The sequence below is a fragment of the Embiotoca jacksoni genome, unplaced genomic scaffold, assembly GCF_022577435.1.
Source record: "Embiotoca jacksoni isolate LCO1_2020_lvr unplaced genomic scaffold, fEmbJac1.0.p SCAF_73, whole genome shotgun sequence".
Classification (NCBI taxonomy): domain Eukaryota; kingdom Metazoa; phylum Chordata; class Actinopteri; family Embiotocidae; genus Embiotoca; species Embiotoca jacksoni.
The window spans coordinates 1,114,040-1,134,039 of NW_027185429.1; the positions used below are offsets into that span (position 1 = coordinate 1,114,040).

At 43.4% G+C, this 20,000-nt stretch overlaps 4 protein-coding genes across 6 annotated transcripts in view; 3 read left to right on the plus strand and 1 right to left on the minus strand.

The window, feature by feature from the left end:
* flvcr1 (FLVCR choline and heme transporter 1) overlaps positions 1–5,063 on the plus strand; it is a 22,486-nt gene extending 17,423 nt beyond the window's left edge. Inside the window, exon 10 of the mRNA XM_069177454.1 lies at positions 1,639–5,063. Within this exon, the coding sequence (XP_069033555.1) occupies positions 1,639–1,725 (87 nt within the window). The 3' untranslated portion in view covers positions 1,726–5,063. The remainder of the gene's footprint in view (positions 1–1,638) is intronic.
* An 80-nt stretch (positions 5,064–5,143) lies between these two features.
* Positions 5,144–13,731, minus strand: LOC138215379 (cytochrome P450 2K1-like). The gene is made up of 10 exons (XM_069177496.1): positions 13,653–13,731; positions 9,371–9,609; positions 9,131–9,293; positions 8,805–8,954; positions 8,569–8,729; positions 8,230–8,415; positions 6,222–6,363; positions 5,943–6,127; positions 5,720–5,861; positions 5,144–5,637 (listed from the first exon to the last, which is right to left on the minus strand). Exons 2-10 carry the CDS (start codon positions 9,572–9,574, stop codon positions 5,450–5,452), a joined length of 1,521 nt encoding a protein of 506 aa, XP_069033597.1. The 5' UTR covers positions 9,575–9,609; positions 13,653–13,731; the 3' UTR covers positions 5,144–5,449.
* A 127-nt stretch (positions 13,732–13,858) lies between these two features.
* Positions 13,859–16,549, plus strand: LOC138215377 (uncharacterized). 2 transcript variants are annotated; one of them, XM_069177491.1, is made up of 7 exons: positions 13,859–13,946; positions 14,181–14,537; positions 14,752–14,829; positions 15,058–15,216; positions 15,483–15,569; positions 15,658–15,683; positions 15,812–16,549. In XM_069177491.1, the coding sequence occupies exons 1-7, from the start codon at positions 13,892–13,894 to the stop codon at positions 15,911–15,913; spliced, it is 864 nt and encodes a 287-aa protein (XP_069033592.1). In that variant the 5' UTR covers positions 13,859–13,891; the 3' UTR covers positions 15,914–16,549. The 2 variants fall into 2 exon arrangements, with proteins under 2 accessions (XP_069033592.1, XP_069033593.1); XM_069177492.1 differs by lacking the exon at positions 14,752–14,829.
* Positions 16,550–18,352: 1,803 nt separating this feature from the next.
* The window catches only part of LOC138215378 (uncharacterized), a 3,736-nt gene continuing 2,088 nt past the window's right edge, over positions 18,353–20,000 (plus strand). Inside the window, exons 1-4 of one of the 2 annotated variants that reach the window (XM_069177493.1) lie at positions 18,353–18,519; positions 18,754–19,110; positions 19,401–19,478; positions 19,707–19,865. In XM_069177493.1, coding sequence (XP_069033594.1) covers positions 18,465–18,519; positions 18,754–19,110; positions 19,401–19,478; positions 19,707–19,865 — 649 coding nt within the window. In that variant the 5' untranslated portion in view covers positions 18,353–18,464. The remainder of the gene's footprint in view (positions 18,520–18,753; positions 19,111–19,400; positions 19,479–19,706; positions 19,866–20,000) is intronic. The other variant, XM_069177494.1, reaches the window with a different exon arrangement.

The following is a 20,000-nucleotide window of genomic DNA, read 5'->3' on the forward strand; positions in this document are numbered from 1 at the left end:
CTTGAACCTCCTCCTGACCTCCTCGGATCCTTGAACCTCCTCCTGACCTCCTCGGATCCTTGAACCTCCTCCTGACCTCCTCGGATCCTTGAACCTCCTCCTGACCTCCTCGGATCCTTGAACCTCCTCCTGACCTCTTCGGATTCTTGAACCTCCTTCTGACCTCTTCGGATCCTTGAACCTCCTTCTGACCTCCTCGGATCCTTGAACCTCCTTCTGACCTCCTCGGATCCTTGAACCTCCTCCTGATCTTCTTGGATCCTTGAACGTTCTCCTGACCTCCTCGGATCTTTGAACCTCCTCCTGACCTTCTCGGATCCTCGAACCTCCTCCTGACCTCCTCGGATCCTCGAACCTCCCCCTGACCTCCTCGGATCCTCGAACCTCCCCCTGACCTCCTCGGATCCTTGAACCTCCTCCTGACCTCCTCGGATCCTTGAACCTCCTCCTGACTTCCTTGGATCCTTGAACCTCCTCCTGACCTCCTCGGATCCTTGAACCTCCTCAGATCCCTGAACCTCCTCCTAACCTCCTCACAGTTCTCTGTAAACTCGTCTAACAAAACAATTGTAAAAAGACAACTGAATTATTTTATTATTAGTATTATTATATTATTATAATTATTTTATATTATTATAATTATTATTATTATATGATTCTTCTTATATTATTATTATTATGATTCTTTTATTATTATTATAGTATGTTTATTATATTATTATTTTATCATTATATGATTCTTCTTATATTATTCTTATTATTTTATTATGATATGATTCTTATTCTTATTATTATATGATTCTTCTTATATTATTATTATTTGATTATTATTTTATTATTATGATTCTTCTTTTTCTTATATTATTATTATTATTTGATTATTATATGATTCTTTTTCTTATATTATTATTATTTTATTATTATATGATTCTTCTCATATTATTGTTATTTTATTATTATATGATTCTTCTTCTTATATTATTATTTAATAATTATATGATTCTTCTTATATTATTATTATTATATCATTATTATTATTATTATTTTATTATGCTAAGATTCTTATTATATGATTCTTCTTCTTATATTATTATTTTTTTTATTATTATGTTATTATGATTCTTCTTTTTCTTATATTATTATTATTATTATGATTCTTCTTCTTATATTATTATTATTATTATTATGTTATTATTATATGATTCTTCTTATATTATTATTATATTATTATTTTATTATGCTAAGATTCTTATTATTATTATTATATGATTCTTCTTCTTATATTATTATTATTTTATTATTATTGTTATTATGATTCTTCGTTTTCTTATATTATTATTATATGATTCTTCTTCTTATATTATTATTATGTTATTATTATTTTATTATTATTATATGATTCTTCTTATATTATTATTATATTATTATTTTATTATGATATGAGTCTTCTTATAATATTATTATTATTATTATTATTATTATTATTATTATTATTATTATTGCCTGATTGTACAGCTTCTTCTCCAGAAACCATGTCAGTGACATCATAGTTCAGTCTTGTTGTCACCGTTCGCTCCACAACTCAAACCAGCGTTATGAACTAACAGAGTCTGAGTATGTTCTGTGTTTCTCTTCCAGCTTCCTGCTGAAGGTCCTTCAGACCAGAAGATCAACGGCGTCCATCTGCAGCCGTCCGTCAGCTTCTCCCGTGAAACCTCGCTGTGACCTGCCGAGTCACTGAATGCCGGGACGACTCGGCGCTCTGCTCGTCGCCGTGGAAACACGGCGGCTCCTCGGCTGACGTGAAGGTGACAGATTTTTATTGGCAAGTAGATAGTCCTGAACATCTGGAGATGCGGGTGAGAGCACAACCGCAGTCTGCAGTGGAGTCGGGTCAGGTGACTCCCGCAGGACCAATGAGGAGCTGCTTCCAGGCTCCTCCTCCTCTCCACAGGAGTCAGACTGGGTCTCCTCCTGGGAACATGCTGAAGGAGCTCCGCTCTTTGTTTGTATCAAGCATGGCTGTGTTGGTTTCCTGGTGACCAGCTGCTGACACTAGCTTCCACTTCCTGTGTCCTTCAGCTCAGATGTTTCTCCTGAACGCTGCATGACTTTCAGACTTCTTTCTCCACGGTTTGCTTTGGTGTTGACGTCCAGACAAACGTTACAAAAACTAAATGCATGTTGTTCCTCTGACAGGCTGAGGTCCTGCAGAAAGCCCGACAGCTTGTCTGTGCTGCTTGTCCTGAACATTTTTACACCTGAAGGAGATTCTGTTCGTCGGCGTCCGTCAACGTCGATTCATCTCATTCACTTCTTTTTCTCTTGATGTGTAAAAGTTGCCATCATGATGTTTCAGTGACTTGGAGGAACGTCTCCGGACGGTAGAAGGTGGAGAACGTGTGGCTTAGCGTGTGCACTGATAACATACATGTGCTGCAGTGTTTCCAGAAGAACCACGACGGACCGAACTGAATGTTCTGAGCTCAGCGCACAAAAACAAACACGCACAACTTCTACTTTTCTACTCCGAACCTGATTTCACGTGTTCGTGCTGTCGTCGTTCTTCCACACCAACGCTCACTGATCTGAGTGTTGCAGCTCACGAGAACCGGAGAACCACCTGAACACGCTCCACACGTTCAGGGGAACGTTCCACCCCAAGTTAAATTAAAGTGTCTGAGGGAACTGCAGCTGTTGCACAACATCATTTCATTTTCACTGAGTAGCACAAAGCTGCTGGACACACACGAAACACACGGCATTCTGGGTAAAAATCATTAAAGCTGCACATATGTTGGTATTACTCATGTAAGAGTATTAACATGTAAGAGTGCTACATGTAAGAGTGCTACATGTGAGAGTGCTAACATGTGAGAGTGCTAACATGTAAGAGTGCTAACATGTAAGAGTGCTAACATGTAAGAGTGCTACATGTAAGAGTATTAACATGTAAGAGTATTAACATGTAAGAGTGCTAACATGTAAGAGTATTAACATGTAAGAGTGCTACATGTAAGAGTGCTAACATGTGAGAGTGCTAACATGTAAGAGTGCTAACATGTAAGAGTGCTACATGTAAGAGTGCTACATGTAAGAGTGCTACATGTAAGAGTGCTACATGTAAGAGTGCTAACATGTAAGAGTGCTAACATGTAAGAGTGCTAACATGTAAGAGTGCTACATGTAAGAGTGCTAACATGTAAGAGTGCTAACATGTGAGCGTGCTAACATGTAAGAGTGCTACATGTAAGAGTGCTAACATGTAAGAGTGCTAACATGTAAGAGTGCTACATGTAAGAGTGCTAACATGTAAGAGTGCTAACATGTAAGAGTGCTAACATGTAAGAGTGCTAACATGTGAGAGTGCTAACATGTAAGAGTGCTAACATGTGAGAGTGCTAACATGTAAGAGTGCTACATGTAAGAGTGCTAACATGTAAGAGTGCTACATGTAAGAGTGCTAACATGTAAGAGTGCTAACATGTAAGAGTGCTAACGTGAGCGTGCTACATGTAAGAGTGCTAACATGTAAGAGTGCTACATGTAAGAGTGCTAACATGTAAGAGTGCTACATGTAAGAGTGCTAACATGTAAGAGTGCTACATGTAAGAGTGCTACATGTAAGAGTGCTACATGTAAGAGTGCTAACATGTAAGAGTGCTAACATGTAAGAGTGCTAACATGTAAGAGTGCTAACATGTAAGAGTGCTAACATGTAAGAGTGCTACATGTGAGCGTGCTAACATGTAAGAGTGCTAACATGTAAGAGTGCTAACAAGTGAGCGTGCTAACATGTAAGAGTGCTAACATGTAAGAGTGCTAACAAGTGAGCGTGCTACATGTGAGCGTGCTGAGTGAAGTACACCATTTTGACTCAGCTTGTGTATTTGAGCCACCTGGAGACATGACTCTGAGACATGACTGAGACATGACTGAGACATGACTCTGAGACATGACTGAGACATGACTCTGAGACATGATGGGAGGAAGGCGCCATCTAGTGGTGTTTGTCTGGTGGTGCTGCAGCAGAGAGGAAAGGAGAAGCACAATGAGACTCTTGTCTGTCTGTCATTACATTCACTTTAACTGAAGGAACTTTGCTCTTTATAGTTTTCTTTACCCATTTATAACTTTTCTTTTTTAAACTTGTGTATATGAGGTGCCAGGTTCTGTTCAGGTTCTGTTCAGCTTCTGTTCAGCTTCGTTCACTTCGGTATGAAGTCAAACTCCAACATAAGATATTTTATTTTTTTATTTTTATTTATTTTTATTTTATTTTATTTCACTTTATTAATCCCCGAGGGGAAATGTCTTCACTACAGCAGGGGGGCTCTCAGGGGGGAGCTGCTGCAGCAGGCTGCCACTAGCGCGGCGCCAGGTAACCTGACCTGAGGTGCATGTTTTTGGATGATGGGAGGAAGCCGGAGAACCCGGAGAGAACCCACGCAAGCACAGGGAGAACATGAAAGAAAGGATATGAAAGAAACAGGAAGCCATCGACGGTGAGCTTCATCCAAAGGAGTTAATGTGGAACAACATTTCTGTCACTTAATGATATGAAAATGATGAGAGGCTTCAATCTCCTCCACCTGAACACCGAAACACAATATTAATAATAATATTAATAATATTAATGATGTTATTTTACGTGGTACCTCTTCAAACCTGTTAAATCTTCTGCTTCACTTCTTTGTTGAACACATTTATTTGATTGTACTGTTTTTGCAGACTTTAATATATTTTATTTTATATTTTTTTAGGAATATTTGATGCTTCCGTTTGTTTTCTTTATTCTCACTTAATGAATATTTAACTTTTCTTTGTCCTCCAGTTTTTGTAACAGGAACTTTCATAGAGCTCTAAAGTCTCGACATCCGGTCATCTAATTTATTTCTTGAGTTCTAGGTTGTTAAATGTGAATAAATTATAACAGATAGCGCTAAAATGTTGAGACGATGAATCATGTTATTAATGAACTCATTTAATGTCTCTCTCTGTTTGGAGGATCTGTGACCAAAATACAATTTGTGAAATCAGTAAATGATATTATTATTTATTGAGTCACTGTCAACGCTTTATTTATTGCAATACATTCTCATCTGCTGGCTCCATGTTCTCTATAGAATAGATTATTATTGGCTGTTTTACACCATGTAAACCCTTCATGGTGCGTTCAGGAGCAGCTGGGACATAGGAACATCCCACGCATGACGGGGAGAAATGTGGATCCTTCTGCAGCCTCTGAACCGACCAGAGGAAGCAAGTTAACGCCACAAAATCCAGAAAGACGTCGTCGCTGAACCGGAACCAGAAGTTTTCATGTGAAAGACGGCAATAATCACAAACCAGAAGCTGCATGCAATATTTTTATGTGATATTATTGGAGATGACACATGGCAGATATTGTGTGGAGAATTACAGAGTGCAGATAACAGCAGACTCCACTTCACATTCGGTGGACAGCACACAGTTGATGGGGGGCGGGGCTTAGGATCCCGCTCACATGGGGATTCAGATCCAGCTGATCCTCTGAACAGCCGGGTGGAGGAGTGAAGCGGAAGTGTTGCAGCAGTGTGGCGAAGAACAGGAAGAGCTCCGTCCTGGCCAGACCGTCCCCCAGACACATCCTCCTCCCTGGCAGGGGACACGGACCGACATTTCACATCACGCCTCGTAAACTGGACTTTGACAGGAAGTGATGGGTGTCGCCACAAACCTGCAGAGAAGGGCATGAAGGCTTCTCGTCTCAGGAACTTTCCATCTTTGTCCAGGAAGTGCGCAGGGTAGAATCTGTGCGGCTTCTCCCATTGGCTGTCATCGCAGAGGACGGAGGCCAGCAGAGGGTAGACGGTGGTCCCCTGGAGACACGGAACAACACCCCGCTTCAAGGTCCATTAAAAGTCCATTAACACGTTGCATGTGCTGAAGAGCAGTCTGACCTTCTGGATGAAGTGACCCTGGAAGACGACGTCCCGGCTCGTTCTGTGCGGCAGCGACACCGGCACGATGTGGGCCAGTCGCTGCGTCTCGTGGATGACGGCGTCGGTGAACGGCAGGTTCTTCTTGTCCTCGACCATCGGCTGACGGTCTCCGACGACCCGCCTCAGCTCCTCCTGGACCTGATCTGGAGATGGACGGCAGCAACGCAGGAGGTCCGTCCATCCTTCAGACTCTACTAACCACGACGTTAAACACTGGTTCCATCTGCAGCTCCTCACCTTGTATTTCTGGATACTTGGCCATGTACAGAAGTCCCCATCTCAGAGTGATTGATGTGGTTTCGGTCCCGGCAGCGAACAGATTCCTCATCACCATCAGAAGGTTCTCATCGTTGTAGTAACTGTCCGTCGACCCAGACTCCTGCAGAACAAACAGCTCTGATGCTAAACGTGGACCTTCCATCACTAACATGGAACATGTGACCACTGTCTGGTCCTCATCTCCTACCGTCACCTTGAACACGCTCAGATAGGAACCTTGGAAAGCAAAAGGAGATGAATTATTGTGGCTGTGGAGAGCGTTGTCATAGGCAACGTGTGTGAGTGTGTGAAAGAGAGTGTGTGTGTGTGTGTGTGTGAGTGAGTGAGTGAGGGAGAGTGAGTGTGTGTGTGTGTGTGTGAGTGTGAGTGTGTGTGTGTGTGTGAGAGTGAGTGAGTGTGAGTGAGTGAGTGACTGTGTGTGTGTGTGTGTGTGAATGAGTGTGAGTGAGTGTGAGAGTGAGTGAGTGTGAGTGTGTGTGAGAGTGAGTGAGTGTGAGTGAGTGAGTGACTGTGTGTGTGTGTGTGTGTGTGTGAATGAGTGTGTGTGTGTGTGTGTGTGTGTGTGAATGAGTGTGAGAGTGTGTGTGTGTGTGAGTGAGTGAGTTAGGGAGAGTGAGTGAGTGAGTGTGTGTGAGCGAGTGAGTGTGTGTGTGTGTGTGTGTGTGTGTGTGTCTAACAGATTTACTGGTAAAATCAACCATGTTTGAGATATTTCAAGTAAAGCTGACATTCAGGATCTCAGGAGATGTTGAAATGTTTCAGGTGAATCAGAGTGTTTCAGTTTGGTTGAAAGTAGAGCAGCAGGTTTTAACCGTGTTTCACCACCTGGTGAGAACCAGAACCTGGCTTTACTGCAGGAACACGGTCCGTCCACTTCCATGGAGAATCCAGGTCCTCCCATCCTGCTTCCATCGGGCTCATTTTAACCACTCAGCATAAACCCGGTTCTCTCTACCGACCCCTGGTTCTCTCTACCGACCCCCAGTTCTCTTCTCTCTACCGACCCCTGGTTCTCTCTACCGACCCCCAGTTCTCTTCTCTCTACCGACCCCTGGTTCTCTCTACCGACCCCCAGTTCTCTTCTCTCTACCGACCCCGGGTTCTCTTCTCTCTACCGACCCCTGGTTCTCTCTACCGAACCCCGGTTCTCTTCTCTCTACCGACCCCGCGTTCTCTTCTCTCTACCGACCCCCAGTTCTCTTCTCTCTACCGACCCCTGGTTCTCTCTACCGACCCCCGGTTCTCTTCTCTCTACCGACCCCTGGTTCTCTCTACCGACCCCCAGTTCTCTTCTCTCTACCGATCCCCGGTTCTCTTCTCTCTACCGACCCCCAGTTCTCTTCTCTCTACCGACCCCCGGTTCTCTCTACTGACCCCCGGTTCTCTTCTCTCTACCGATCCCCGGTTCTCTTCTCTCTACCGATCCCCAGTTCTCTTCTCTCTACCGACCCTCGGTTCTCTCTACCGATCCCCGGTTCTCTTCTCTCTACCGACCCCCAGTTCTCTTCTCTCTACCGACCCCCGGTTCTCTCTACTGACCCCCGGTTCTCTTCTCTCTACCGATCCCCGGTTCTCTTCTCTCTACCGACCCTTGGTTCTCTCTACCGAGCCCTGGTTCTCTTCTTTCTACCGAACCCCGGTTCTCTTCTCTCTACCGACCCCCAGTTCTCTCTACCGAACCCCGGTTCTCTTCTCTCTAACGATCCCTGGTTCTCTTCTCTCTACCGACCCTCGGTTCTCTCTACCGACCCCCGGTTCTCTCTACTGTTCCCCGGTTCTCTTCTCTCTACCGACCCTCGGTTCTCTCTACCGACCCCCGGTTCTCTCTAGCGACTCGGCGTCTGATCTCTGGTTCTCTATCGACTCGGCGTCTGACCTCCGGTTCTCTCGCGACTCGGCGTCTGACCTCCGGTTCTCTAGCGACTCGGCGTCTGACCTCCGGTTCTCTCGCGACTCGGCGTCTGACCTCCAGTTCTTGCTGGCGGAGCAGGAAGGCGTCCATCACGCCTCGGCACGTCTCCGGGTTGAGCGTCTTCTTCTGATCCTTCAACAGCTGTAAATGCTGTTTCGCGATGATGTCCAATAAGTTCCTGAGTTCCTCCTTGACAGAAGAAAACAGCCATTTCCCGATCGATGGGAACATGTTGTACAACTGTTGGAGACATCAAGGACACGTCAGCCTTCAAAAGAGAATCGAAAGTTTCTCCTGGAAACTTAAAAGTTTGTCTCTTTCAGTTGTTGAGTTTCTACTCTCATGAATAATAATAATAATAATAATAATTCATCCTCAAGGTGTGTTATATACCTGCATTTCTCTGCACTCTACCAGGTGCAGGTTTCTGCATGTGTGATCTACCATCGATGTAAACTGTGGATCGTCGTATTCAAACCTGCTGCCGTAGATCATGGAGCAGATGATGTTGGACACGGCGTACTGGATCATTTGGTTTGTGTCGAAGGCTTCACCTGCGATGAAAGAAACCTTCAGGTCTCATTGATAACTGTTATCTGCTCTGCTTCCTGCCAAGTCAGCGAGTTTACCTTTGACCTTTCTGAACTCCTCGGTGAGGTGTCGACACTCCTCACTGATTTTGTCCTCGCACGCCTTCTTGCCCATCCCGAAGTCTTTCAGGTTGATCAGAGCGAAGCGCCTCATTTCCTTCCACGAGTCTCCGTTGGCCCACACGATGCCTGAGTTCATAAGATCACACAACACGTTAGTAATGATCATAACAGCAAATAAACAAATAAATAAAGATAAATCAGATAAATTGAGCTTTGAGGCCTTTATCTCCTGTGAAGCACTCGAGCCTTTGGAATCACAACCAGAGCCCCGAGGATCCAGGGAGCTTCTGGAGAAATCCTACCGTGGTTCAGCTTTGCTTCCTTTATAGTCAACGATACTTCGCGCTCTCCGAACTCTTCAGCGTAGTTAACGAGCGCCTCCTTCACCGTCTTGTATCCCGCCAGGACCACCACCTTCTTCGGGCCCAGATAGACGGTGAACACCGGTCCGTACTTCTTGGAGAGCTTCGAGGAAACCGCAGGAATCATTGGACACAGAAATGCAACAGAGAGAAGAGAATGAAGCGAAGTGTCCGACTCACCTCCTGGAACACCTGGAAGGGTTTCTGCATGTCCAGCTGCAGCAGGTTGCCAAGAAGAGGAAGTGGTTTTGGTCCTGGAGGTTCCTGCCGGTGTTTCTGAGAGCTGAAGCTGGAGGACAAGACGAGATGGAGAAGCAGAAGCAGCAGAGCCGCCAGCAGGGAGATGGTCACGAAGGACCCGAGAGACGCGATCACAACCTCCATGACAACAGGCTGCGTTTGGACTGAACAAAAAGACGCTGCAAGAGGACAAAGACACAAGTCAGGGAGGAAATACGTTACTCAGTGGGGTTAACACGTTACTCAGTGGGGTTAACACGTTACTCAGTGGGGTTAACATGTTACTCAGTGGGGTTAAAATGTTACTCAGTGGGGTTAACACGTTACTCAGTGGGGTTAACACGTTACTCAGTGGGGTTAGTACGTTACTTAGTGGGGTTAATACGTTACTCAGTGGGGTTAACATGTTACTCAGTGGAGTTAATACGTTACTCAGTGGAGTTAATACGTTACTCAGTGGAGTTAACATGTTACTCAGTGGGGTTAACATGTTACTCAGTGGGGTTAACCCGTTACTCAGTGGGGTTAACACGTTACTCAGTGGGGTTGGTACGTTACTCAGTGGGGTTAATACGTTACTCAGTGGGGTTAACATGTTACTCAGTGGGGTTAGTACGTTACTCAGTGGGGTTAGTACGTTACTCAGTGGGGTTAATACGTTACTCAGTGGGGTTAACATGTTACTCAGTGGGGTTAACCCGTTACTCAGTGGGGTTAACACGTTACTCAGTGGGGTTAACCCGTTACTCAGTGGGGTTAACATGTTACTCAGTGGGGTTAACCCGTTACTCAGTGGGGTTAACACGTTACTCAGTGGGGTTGGTACGTTACTCAGTGGGGTTAATACGTTACTCAGTGGGGTTAACATGTTACTCAGTGGGGTTAATACGTTACTCAGTGGGGTTAAAATGTTACTCAGTGGGGTTAATACGTTATTCAGTGGGGTTAACACGTTACTCAGTGGGGTTAACACGTTACTCAGTGGGGTTAACACGTTACTCAGTGGGGTTAACATGTTACTCAGTGGGGTTGGTACGTTACTCAGTGGGGTTAACACGTTACTCAGTGGGGTTAACATGTTACTCAGTGGGGTTAATACGTTACTCAGTGGGGTTAAAATGTTACTCAGTGGGGTTAACACGTTACTCAGTGGGGTTAACACGTTACTCAGTGGGGATAACACGTTACTCAGTGGGGTTAACATGTTACTCAGTGGGGTTAACACGTTACTCAGTGGGGTTGACACGTTACTCAGTGGGGTTGACACGTTACTCAGTGGGGTTAACCCGTTACTCAGTGGGGTTAACACGTTACTCAGTGGGGTGGAAACCTGGAGGTGAGTTGAGATTTGTCTTTAAGGTCTTTTAGTCAAAGCTTTCTGCAGAAAGGTTCAGACCATCCAGAGTACAGAGTCTCGTTATTATAGTTAGAGAGGAGGCAGCATCTCGCTCAGAGCGGCTTTGAGCCGGTCCGATACCAGCAGGGATACGGTCATTAATAAATTATAAATTAATTTATTATAAATAAAATCTCTCATAAATAATTATGACCTCATTCTACCTTAAAGTCCAAAGCACAGCTGCAGCTGAGTGACCAGAGTGGAGCAAGAGAGGAAATGTCCCTCCTGAGCTTTTATAGGTTCAGCCAGGCCTTGGCTCCTCCCACTTCCTGGGTACTAAGGCCAAGTATAAAAGGTGCACCAGCTGAGCTGCTCCTCCCTCCTGGTGTGAGATCTGCTAGGTCTTTTCTTCTTTTTGCCTTCTTTTGTTGTAAGGTTGTTGTTTGATGCGACCCTGCAGTGGTTCCAGGTGAAGGTTTCCCTGGAAGGTTTATTGAGAAGCGTTCCTTGATGAGGACCGACACACTGAGGTCCTTTTGATTATCATAACGGACGTGTCCTTATTGTAATTAACCGTCTGGCCGTCTCGTTACACCGGAGCTGAAACACATGGTTCCTTCAATTCACATGCACGAAGCCCTGCCTCCACTTTCATTGGACAGCTGGGTAACAAGTGACAATGACACAGTTGAACTTTTTTTTTCAACTCTTGATGAGCTGAAAAAAAATGTCCATTAAAAAAAGGAATAAGTACTCGGCTTTCCCATTAAAAACTATTTTAAAAACACACTGTGTTCCATAAAACCATTTGATGCACAGGAAGCTGCAGCAGCAGAGTTTCAGCTGGTTTTGGTGCTGATTGGTTGAATGAAGCTCGAGGATGCAGCGTCCATGATCTATATAAAGACTCAGATTGTGATCCATCAGACCTCAGGACAGTTGTCCACTTCACCTCAGTCCATCTTCAATGATCTCGGTCCAGAGAAGGCGGCGGTGTTTCTGGATCATGTTTCTATCTGGTTTCTTCTTTGGAGAGTTTTAACATCATTTGTGGACGCAGCGATGAACTGTGTTCACAGACGATGGTTTTCACAAGTGTTCCTGAGCCCATGCAGTGATTTCCACTCCAGAATAGTGTGTTTTTAATGCAGTGCTGCCTGAGGGCCCGAAGATCACCACCATCCAATAATAGTTTCCAGCCTTGTCCCTTGTGTTCAGAGATTTCTCCAGATTCTCTGAATCTTTTAATGATATTATGAACCGTAGACGATGAAATCCACTAATTCTTTGTAGTTTTACGTTGAGGAACATTATTCTTAGATTGTTGAACTATTTTCTAAGTCTTTCACAGAGTGGTGAACCTCTCCCCATCTTCACTGCTGAGAGACTCTGCCTCTCTGAAATCATCTTTTTATACCCGATCATGTTACTGATCCGTTACCACGGTAACCTGATCAGTAGAGATGTTCCACCTCCGATTGCTCGGCCCTGCTGGTCTCCAGCTCGTCATCTCCAGCACTGATGGAGTACTTTGAGAGTGAGATGTTCTCAGGAACCTTTTCTCAGTTACTGACTCGTCTCATCTGGTCTGAAGGTCTAAACTCCGCTGAACTTACCTCGTTCTATTTTCTCATCTGGTCAAATTCAAGTGAATTCCTATTTTATTTCATTTTGTCTGGAGCTGTAAACCACTTCCTGTAAAGGGAAATGCTTTTCTATCATTTGAAGTTTGAAACTGGAAAACTAACAGCTGTTAGAATGAGTGGCATGAGTTCTCCAGGGAGGAGCCTGGTACCCGGACAGATGTTGGAAGAACGAGTCCGCTGATGTTCAAGTTCCTCAAACAAACTTACTTCATGAAATGAAAAACATGTTCTGTCACCGACTTCAGCATTTGGATCCAGTTTGTATTCCTGCTTCGGCTTCCTGGCTAATTATTATCTGTCCTGGAGAGCCGAGGACACCGATGACCATGAAGTCCATCACACCAACCACTCTGGAAACACCTGAACGCAACACGGCAGATCGTGTAGAGTCAGAAACACCTGAATGCAACACATAGTCAGAAACACCTGAACACAACACGTAGTCAGAAACACCTGAACACAACACGTAGTCAGAAACACCTGAACACAACACGTAGTCAGAAACACCTGAACACAACACATAGTCAGAAACACCTGAACACAACACATAGTCAGAAACACCTGAACACAACACGTAGTCAGAAACACCTGAACACAACACGGCAGATCACGTAGTCAGAAACACCTGAACACAACACGTAGTCAGAAACACCTGAACACAACACGGCAGAACACGTAGTCAGAAACACCTGAACACAACACGTAGTCAGAAACACCTGAACACAACACGGCAGAACACGTAGTCAGAAACACCTGAACACAACACGTAGTCAGAAACACCTGAACACAACACGTAGTCAGAAACACCTGAACACAACACGTAGTCAGAAACACCTGAACACAACACGGCAGAACACAGTGTGCAGAGTGCTGGAACATCTTATCTGGGACATCACGTGTCCTGTTGTTTGACATGTGTGCTAGTTGGACACATTGCGTCATTTAATGTCACGTTGAGACTTCAGCAGCACTTTTAGAATAAATGTGACTTTAGAGCAAGAAAACACGTTTTTAATGATCAAAGACTTCAGACAGATGAAATCAATGTTTTAAGTGACAGCACCGTTTTCTGCATGTTTTTAACCTTTTATTTTACAGATGTGTTAAAAGTCTGGTTTTCTGCAGGAACGGAACAAAGTTGCAGCTCGTTTATGATCCCATGATAATATCAGGTCCTTCATATTTGTTCAAGGTAAAAACAGTGAAACAGAATTCAGACATTCATCTTGTTACTCACCAGAAAACGGTTCAGATTGGACGTATCCGGGCTGCACTTTAAAAAAAAACTCTGCCACAGATGCTTGTTCCTCTTTATATGTCAATAATATCCGAGACAGAAGTTAATAAGCTCCGCCTATTAAAGATATGAGGAGACAATAATCACAGGAAGTAGAAACTTGACCACATCAGTCTTCATCAGGCAGCAACACTTCAGACTTTAGACTTTAGAGACAATAAGAGACTAAAGGAAGAACAATGATTGAATTCAAACCTTTTAAAATGACTCTGTTCCTGATGCTTCTATTTACAGGTAAGAAAACATGATAAATATTCATAAACATAATTATTAAAAAATATGTATTGATATTACTGATCGTAGTTTAATCATTAAAGTATGTTCGCTGTCTGTTTTTAACAGTGAGTTTAACGTGTTCTTCAAACATGAACATTTTCAAACGTATTTAAAATGAAGTATTAAGTATGAACATATCAGCTGTTCTTTTGTCTGATATTATTTCTTGTATTTCTCTCATTCTGTCCACAGCAGGAAGTAAACAACAGTCCAACATCTCTGTCAGAGTCGGAGGTGAAGTCACGATACCTTGTGAACATAGAAAACATGTTGATGCTCCGTGTTTCCCGACTACCTCGCTGGTCAGAGATCAGATTAATGAGACTACCTGGCTGTTCAGTGGTCAGAGTACGACAGCAACATTAGTACTGTTTGAAGGAGGGAAGGTTCACCAAGATGTCAGAAATAAATCAGTCAGACTGAATGTTACAGAGAATTGTTCTCTGGTTATAAAGGACTTGAAGCCTGATGATGAAGGTCAGTACACCTGCACAGAGTTCATATCAGGAAAACTCTCTACGGACTCTGTGGTTTATCTGCATGTTAACGGTGAGTATTTACATCATCATGTTTTCAGCTTCAACACTCCTTAAATAAACTAAACATTACAAGAAGTATAGTTGTAGTGAGAGAGAACATCTTTAAAGTCTGAGAACAGATAAACCTACAGAGAACATCTTTAAAGTCTGAGAACAGATAAACCTACAGAGAACATCTTTAAAGTCTGAGTTCAGGTTTCTTAAAATGTTCTCTGGTATTTCAGGTTTCCTCCTCATCTGTCTGATCCTTAAGGAAACCCTGAACGTTAAAGACCTTTGCAGAAAAGCCCTTAACAAGCAAAGTGAGGATAAAAAGTTAAAGAACCTCTGACTCGATGTTTTTCTTCATTTACCACAAACAGACTGAAGTTGAGTCACTTCAGCGTTTATCTGCAGCTCTGAGCTCAACTTATCAAGAATCAACAAGAAGTATGAATAATGAGAAACGACTAACTTTAGCTTCACATGGTAAATGTGAGGACGTTTGTTCACTGAAATCTGTTTATTTTTCATGTCCTCATGTCCAACAGAAACACCGACCCCAGAAACACCTGCAACAAAACCTGCAACACCACCTGCAATAAAACCTGCAACACCACCTGCAACACCACCTGCAACACCACCTGCAACAAAACCTGCAACACCACCTGCAATAAAACCTGCAACACCTGCAACCAAACTAAATGAAGGTGTGTACGAGCAACAACTGCAAACGATGACTAAACAACTAAATGAATGATAATTTATCATCAATCATTTGTTCTGTTGTTCCTCATCTGGAACCGTCGCTGCTCACAAACCAGAATATAAAGTCTGAATCAAATATAATATATTTAATAAACGTGTTCAGTATGAACAACGTCTACACACAATGAACGGCCTTCTCTCGCTCTCTCTCAGTTTTCGGTGGGAAACAGCAGAACCAGAGTTTAATAATGATCCTTGTTGTTTCCAGGTTGTTGGAGGAGGTCCATCTGGGTTGTTGTTGGTTTAGTTGTTCTTTCAACTATTGTTGTGTCGGTCAACGTGTGGACAACAAAAGGTGACAACATTTAACCACAAAGTTTGACACAAGAAGTTTAGATGAGCGTCATTGAGGCTGAAGAGTTCCTCTCTGCTCTTTGTTTCAGGGTTCAAAGCACATGATGCCAAAACGGTAAGTTTTAATCAAATGTTGAATCGGTTGCAGACGAAGGTGATTCTTGTTTTACTGCTGAATGAAATGAAGACAAACAGCACTTCCTCCATCGTCTTATAAAGAGATGCTGTTGAGTCTGTTTTCAGGCTTCCAACAATGAAGATGATGATGATGATGTGGTGAACTATGAAAACGGTGACGGCCCGTCTGCTGCTGATGGACTCCACAGATCACCAACTCCACCCTGAACCTCCACAGATGGAAGTCGTGTTTGAATGACTCCTCCAGCCTGAACACATTTCTGCCCTGCAGCTGGATTTGAACTTCGTTTTAAAGGAACGATTGAACAGAAAACATGTGAAAAGTTTTCTCCACTTAAAGTTTACTGGGTTTTAATGTTTCCTGTGAACAGATTTACAAAACATTCATATCTCTTTTTATTTTTCTTTACTGCCATGTTATTTCATTCTTAAATGAGTCGAGAAGGTTTAGAACAATGAGCCGTTCAGACCTGAAGGTGAACTTTTATTTCCAGCGAGACCAGCTGACGTGTTTTTCTGGTTTCATTCCTGTGAAGTGTGAAGAGGTTGAACAGCAGTGTTGAAATGTACTAATTGTAAGTCGCTTTGGATAAAAGCGTCAGCTAAATGAAATGTAATGAAATGAAATGTAACAGCAGTGTTGTTGTTCAGCTTCCTGCCTGCGTTACTGCCTCCGTCCACCAGAGGTCCTCGTCTCCTGTCTCTCTCTGGTCCTCCATCCGTCCCAGCTTCAGTCAGCCAGTGGAGACTCTCGGCCTGGACCTGTCACTCAGACAGGAACCTCTGTGTCCTGCTGACCTCTGACCTCTGACCTCTTTCTTCTAAAGTGTAAATAAAGTTATTCTTGTACTCCTACTGACCTGTGTCGTACATGTGGCTTCTGTCCTGCTGAACTCTGACCTCTGAACTCTGACTATGTTCCTGAGTTGTTGAACAATCGACAGAAAAGTGTTTCTGGAGAATAATTGACATCACCGTGAAGTTGACCTTTGACCTTTTGTGTAAAAAAATGTCATCAAACTTTAACGAACAATATTTAATCGGTTCGTCGTCGAGTTCAAGTGAAGAAGTTCAAGTGAAGAAGTTCTCCCACATCCATCATCATTATTAATGTTATTATTATAATAATATTCTGTTTTTTAATATAACATTGAATTTGCAGAGTGTGTTATGAAGAAATTAATTCAGGTAAAAGTCCACAACTAGTTTAGTTTGAATTTTCCAGTTTAAAGTGAGTTTTGGTGCATTTATATCAGAGTGAAGAAACATGTGAGCAACTCTTATCTGAAGCGACCACGTCGAGCAGCTGGTGGAGCTGAAGGGACGTTTCCACCTGAAGGTGGAGGAGTCCGTCGGTGAGTTTCCATCGAGTCACTTCCCTCTGAGCAGCGATGAGGAACCGGCGGGTTTCTGGCCGCATCGCTGCTTCAGCACGACGTGAGAGCGCACAGAACGAACTCTCTCACGCCGGCTTGAAGCCGAACTTCAGACAGCTTCGTTCATCCCGTCAAACCCTCCGTCTCCGGGACGCTTCGTCTCCGTGGAACCACGGACGGCGTCCTGTCCGTGCAGCCGGACGCTCTACCGGGAATGAGTGGACGGTGTAACACCGAGGGATGTTCAGGAACATGTTGACCTCTGCTCGACCTCTGTAGGTCAAACCTCCAGATCTCTGCTGCTCTGCTCACCGCATTCTCACCGAACACGTCGAAACAACACTTCCTCCTCACTTCTAACAAAAAATACTTCCTCACAGAACAACCAGCAGCTCTCAGACCACGAAACCTCATCTTCCTCCTCTGAGTCACCGTGGTGGGTGTGGTGGTCCCGTTCTCATGATCACTAACATCTACAGAACGACTCAAAGGGAGTTCTTTACATTCGACACAAACATTCACTTGGTCCTCCTGGTTGGGCTTAAGGGTCAAAGGTCACAGTGACCTCAGGATGACCTGGTTGGGCTTAAGGGTCAAAGGTCACAGTGACCTCAGGATGACCTGGTTGGGTTTCGGTGGTCTGACTTCACATCAGTCCAGTTGTTTTAACCACAAGTGGAAAACTTTGACTGAATTTCTTCTAATGCTGCTCACATGTTCTCTGAATGATGCTCCGATGACTCCCTGGGGTCAAAGGTCAGAGGTCCCTGTTATCTCATGTCCCGTGACTCCATAAAAGACGCAGAAGAGGAAACTGACCGTTACTCTTGGACCAGATCCTGATTTGGTGACTCTAATCCTGGATTGTAAAACTGGTCTGTTGTCATGGCAACAACTCTATGATCTATGAGTTATGGAGACAGACGACCAGGAGGAGGTTATTCTGGTTCATGTGTCGACTCCACTGAAGGTCAGCAGGATATCTGCTCATCAGGAGAAGCTTTGCCTGATGACATCATCATGTGGTCGAGAGGAAGTTCACCGTGTCTTCATCAACCCTCCTCATCACCTCCATTTATATCTTCTGTTGCTCACATTATTTCAGATATCAATAATAACTGAGACAGAAGTTAATAAGCTCCTCCCATTAAAAAACATGAGGCCACAGTGAGGAGGAGACATCACACAGGAAGTAGAAACTCCATCACATCTGTCTTCATCAGGCAGCAGCACGCCACTTCAGACTTCAGAGCGCCACGAGAGACAGGAATAAAGCAACCTGAACCAGAACCAGAACCTGAACCTGAACCAGAACCAGAACCTGAACCTGAACCAGAACCAGAACCTGAACCTGAACCTGAACCAGAACCAGAACCTGAACAATGATTGAATTCAAACCTTTTAAAATGACTCTGTTCCTGATGCTTCTATTTACAGGTAAGAAAACATGATAAATATTCATAAACATAATTATTAAAAAATATGTATTGATATTACTGATCGTAGTTTAATCATTAAAGTATGTTCGCTGTCTGTTTTTAACAGTGAGTTTAACGTGTTCTTCAAACATGAACATTTTCAAACGTATTTAAAATGAAGTATTAAGTATGAACATATCAGCTGTTCTTTTGTCTGATATTATTTCTTGTATTTCTCTCATTCTGTCCACAGCAGGAAGTAAACAACAGTCCAACATCTCTGTCAGAGTCGGAGGTGAAGTCACGATACCTTGTGAACATAGAAAACATGTTGATGCTCCGTGTTTCCCGACTACCTCGCTGGTCAGAGATCAGATTAATGAGACTACCTGGCTGTTCAGTGGTCAGAGTACGACAGCAACATTAGTACTGTTTGAAGGAGGGAAGGTTCACCAAGATGTCAGAAATAAATCAGTCAGACTGAATGTTACAGAGAATTGTTCTCTGGTTATAAAGGACTTGAAGCCTGATGATGAAGGTCAGTACACCTGCAGAGAGTTCATATCAGGAAAACTCTCTACGGACTCTGTGGTTTATCTGCATGTTAACGGTGAGTATTTACATCATCATGTTTTCAGCTTCAACACTCCTTAAATAAACTAAACATTACAAGAAGTATAGTTGTAGTGAGAGAGAACATCTTTAAAGTCTGAGAACAGATAAACCTACAGAGAACATCTTTAAAGTCTGAGAACAGATAAACCTACAGAGAACATCTTTAAAGTCTGAGAACAGATAAACCTACAGAGAACATCTTTAAAGTCTGAGAACAGATAAACCTACAGAGAACATCTTTAAAGTCTGAGTTCAGGTTTCTTAAAATGTTCTCTGGTATTTCAGGTTTCCTCCTCATCTGTCTGATCCTTAAGGAAACCCTGAACGTTAAAGACCTTTGCAGAAAAGCCCTTAACAAGCAAAGTGAGGATAAAAAGTTAAAGAACCTCTGACTCGATGTTTTTCTTCATTTACCACAAACAGACTGAAGTTGAGTCACTTCAGCGTTTATCTGCAGCTCTGAGCTCAACTTATCAAGAATCAACAAGAAGTATGAATAATGAGAAACGACTAACTTTAGCTTCACATGGTAAATGTGAGGACGTTTGTTCACTGAAATCTGTTTATTTTTCATGTCCTCATGTCCAACAGAAACACCGACCCCAGAAACACCTGCAACAAAACCTGCAACACCACCTGCAATAAAACCTGCAACACCACCTGCAACACCACCTGCAACACCACCTGCAATAAAACCTGCAACACCACCTGCAATAAAACCTGCAACACCTGCAACCAAACTAAATGAAGGTGTGTACGAGCAACAACTGCAAACGATGACTAAACAACTAAATGAATGATAATTTATCATCAATCATTTGTTCTGTTGTTCCTCATCTGGAACCGTCGCTGCTCACAAACCAGAATATAAAGTCTGAATCAAAT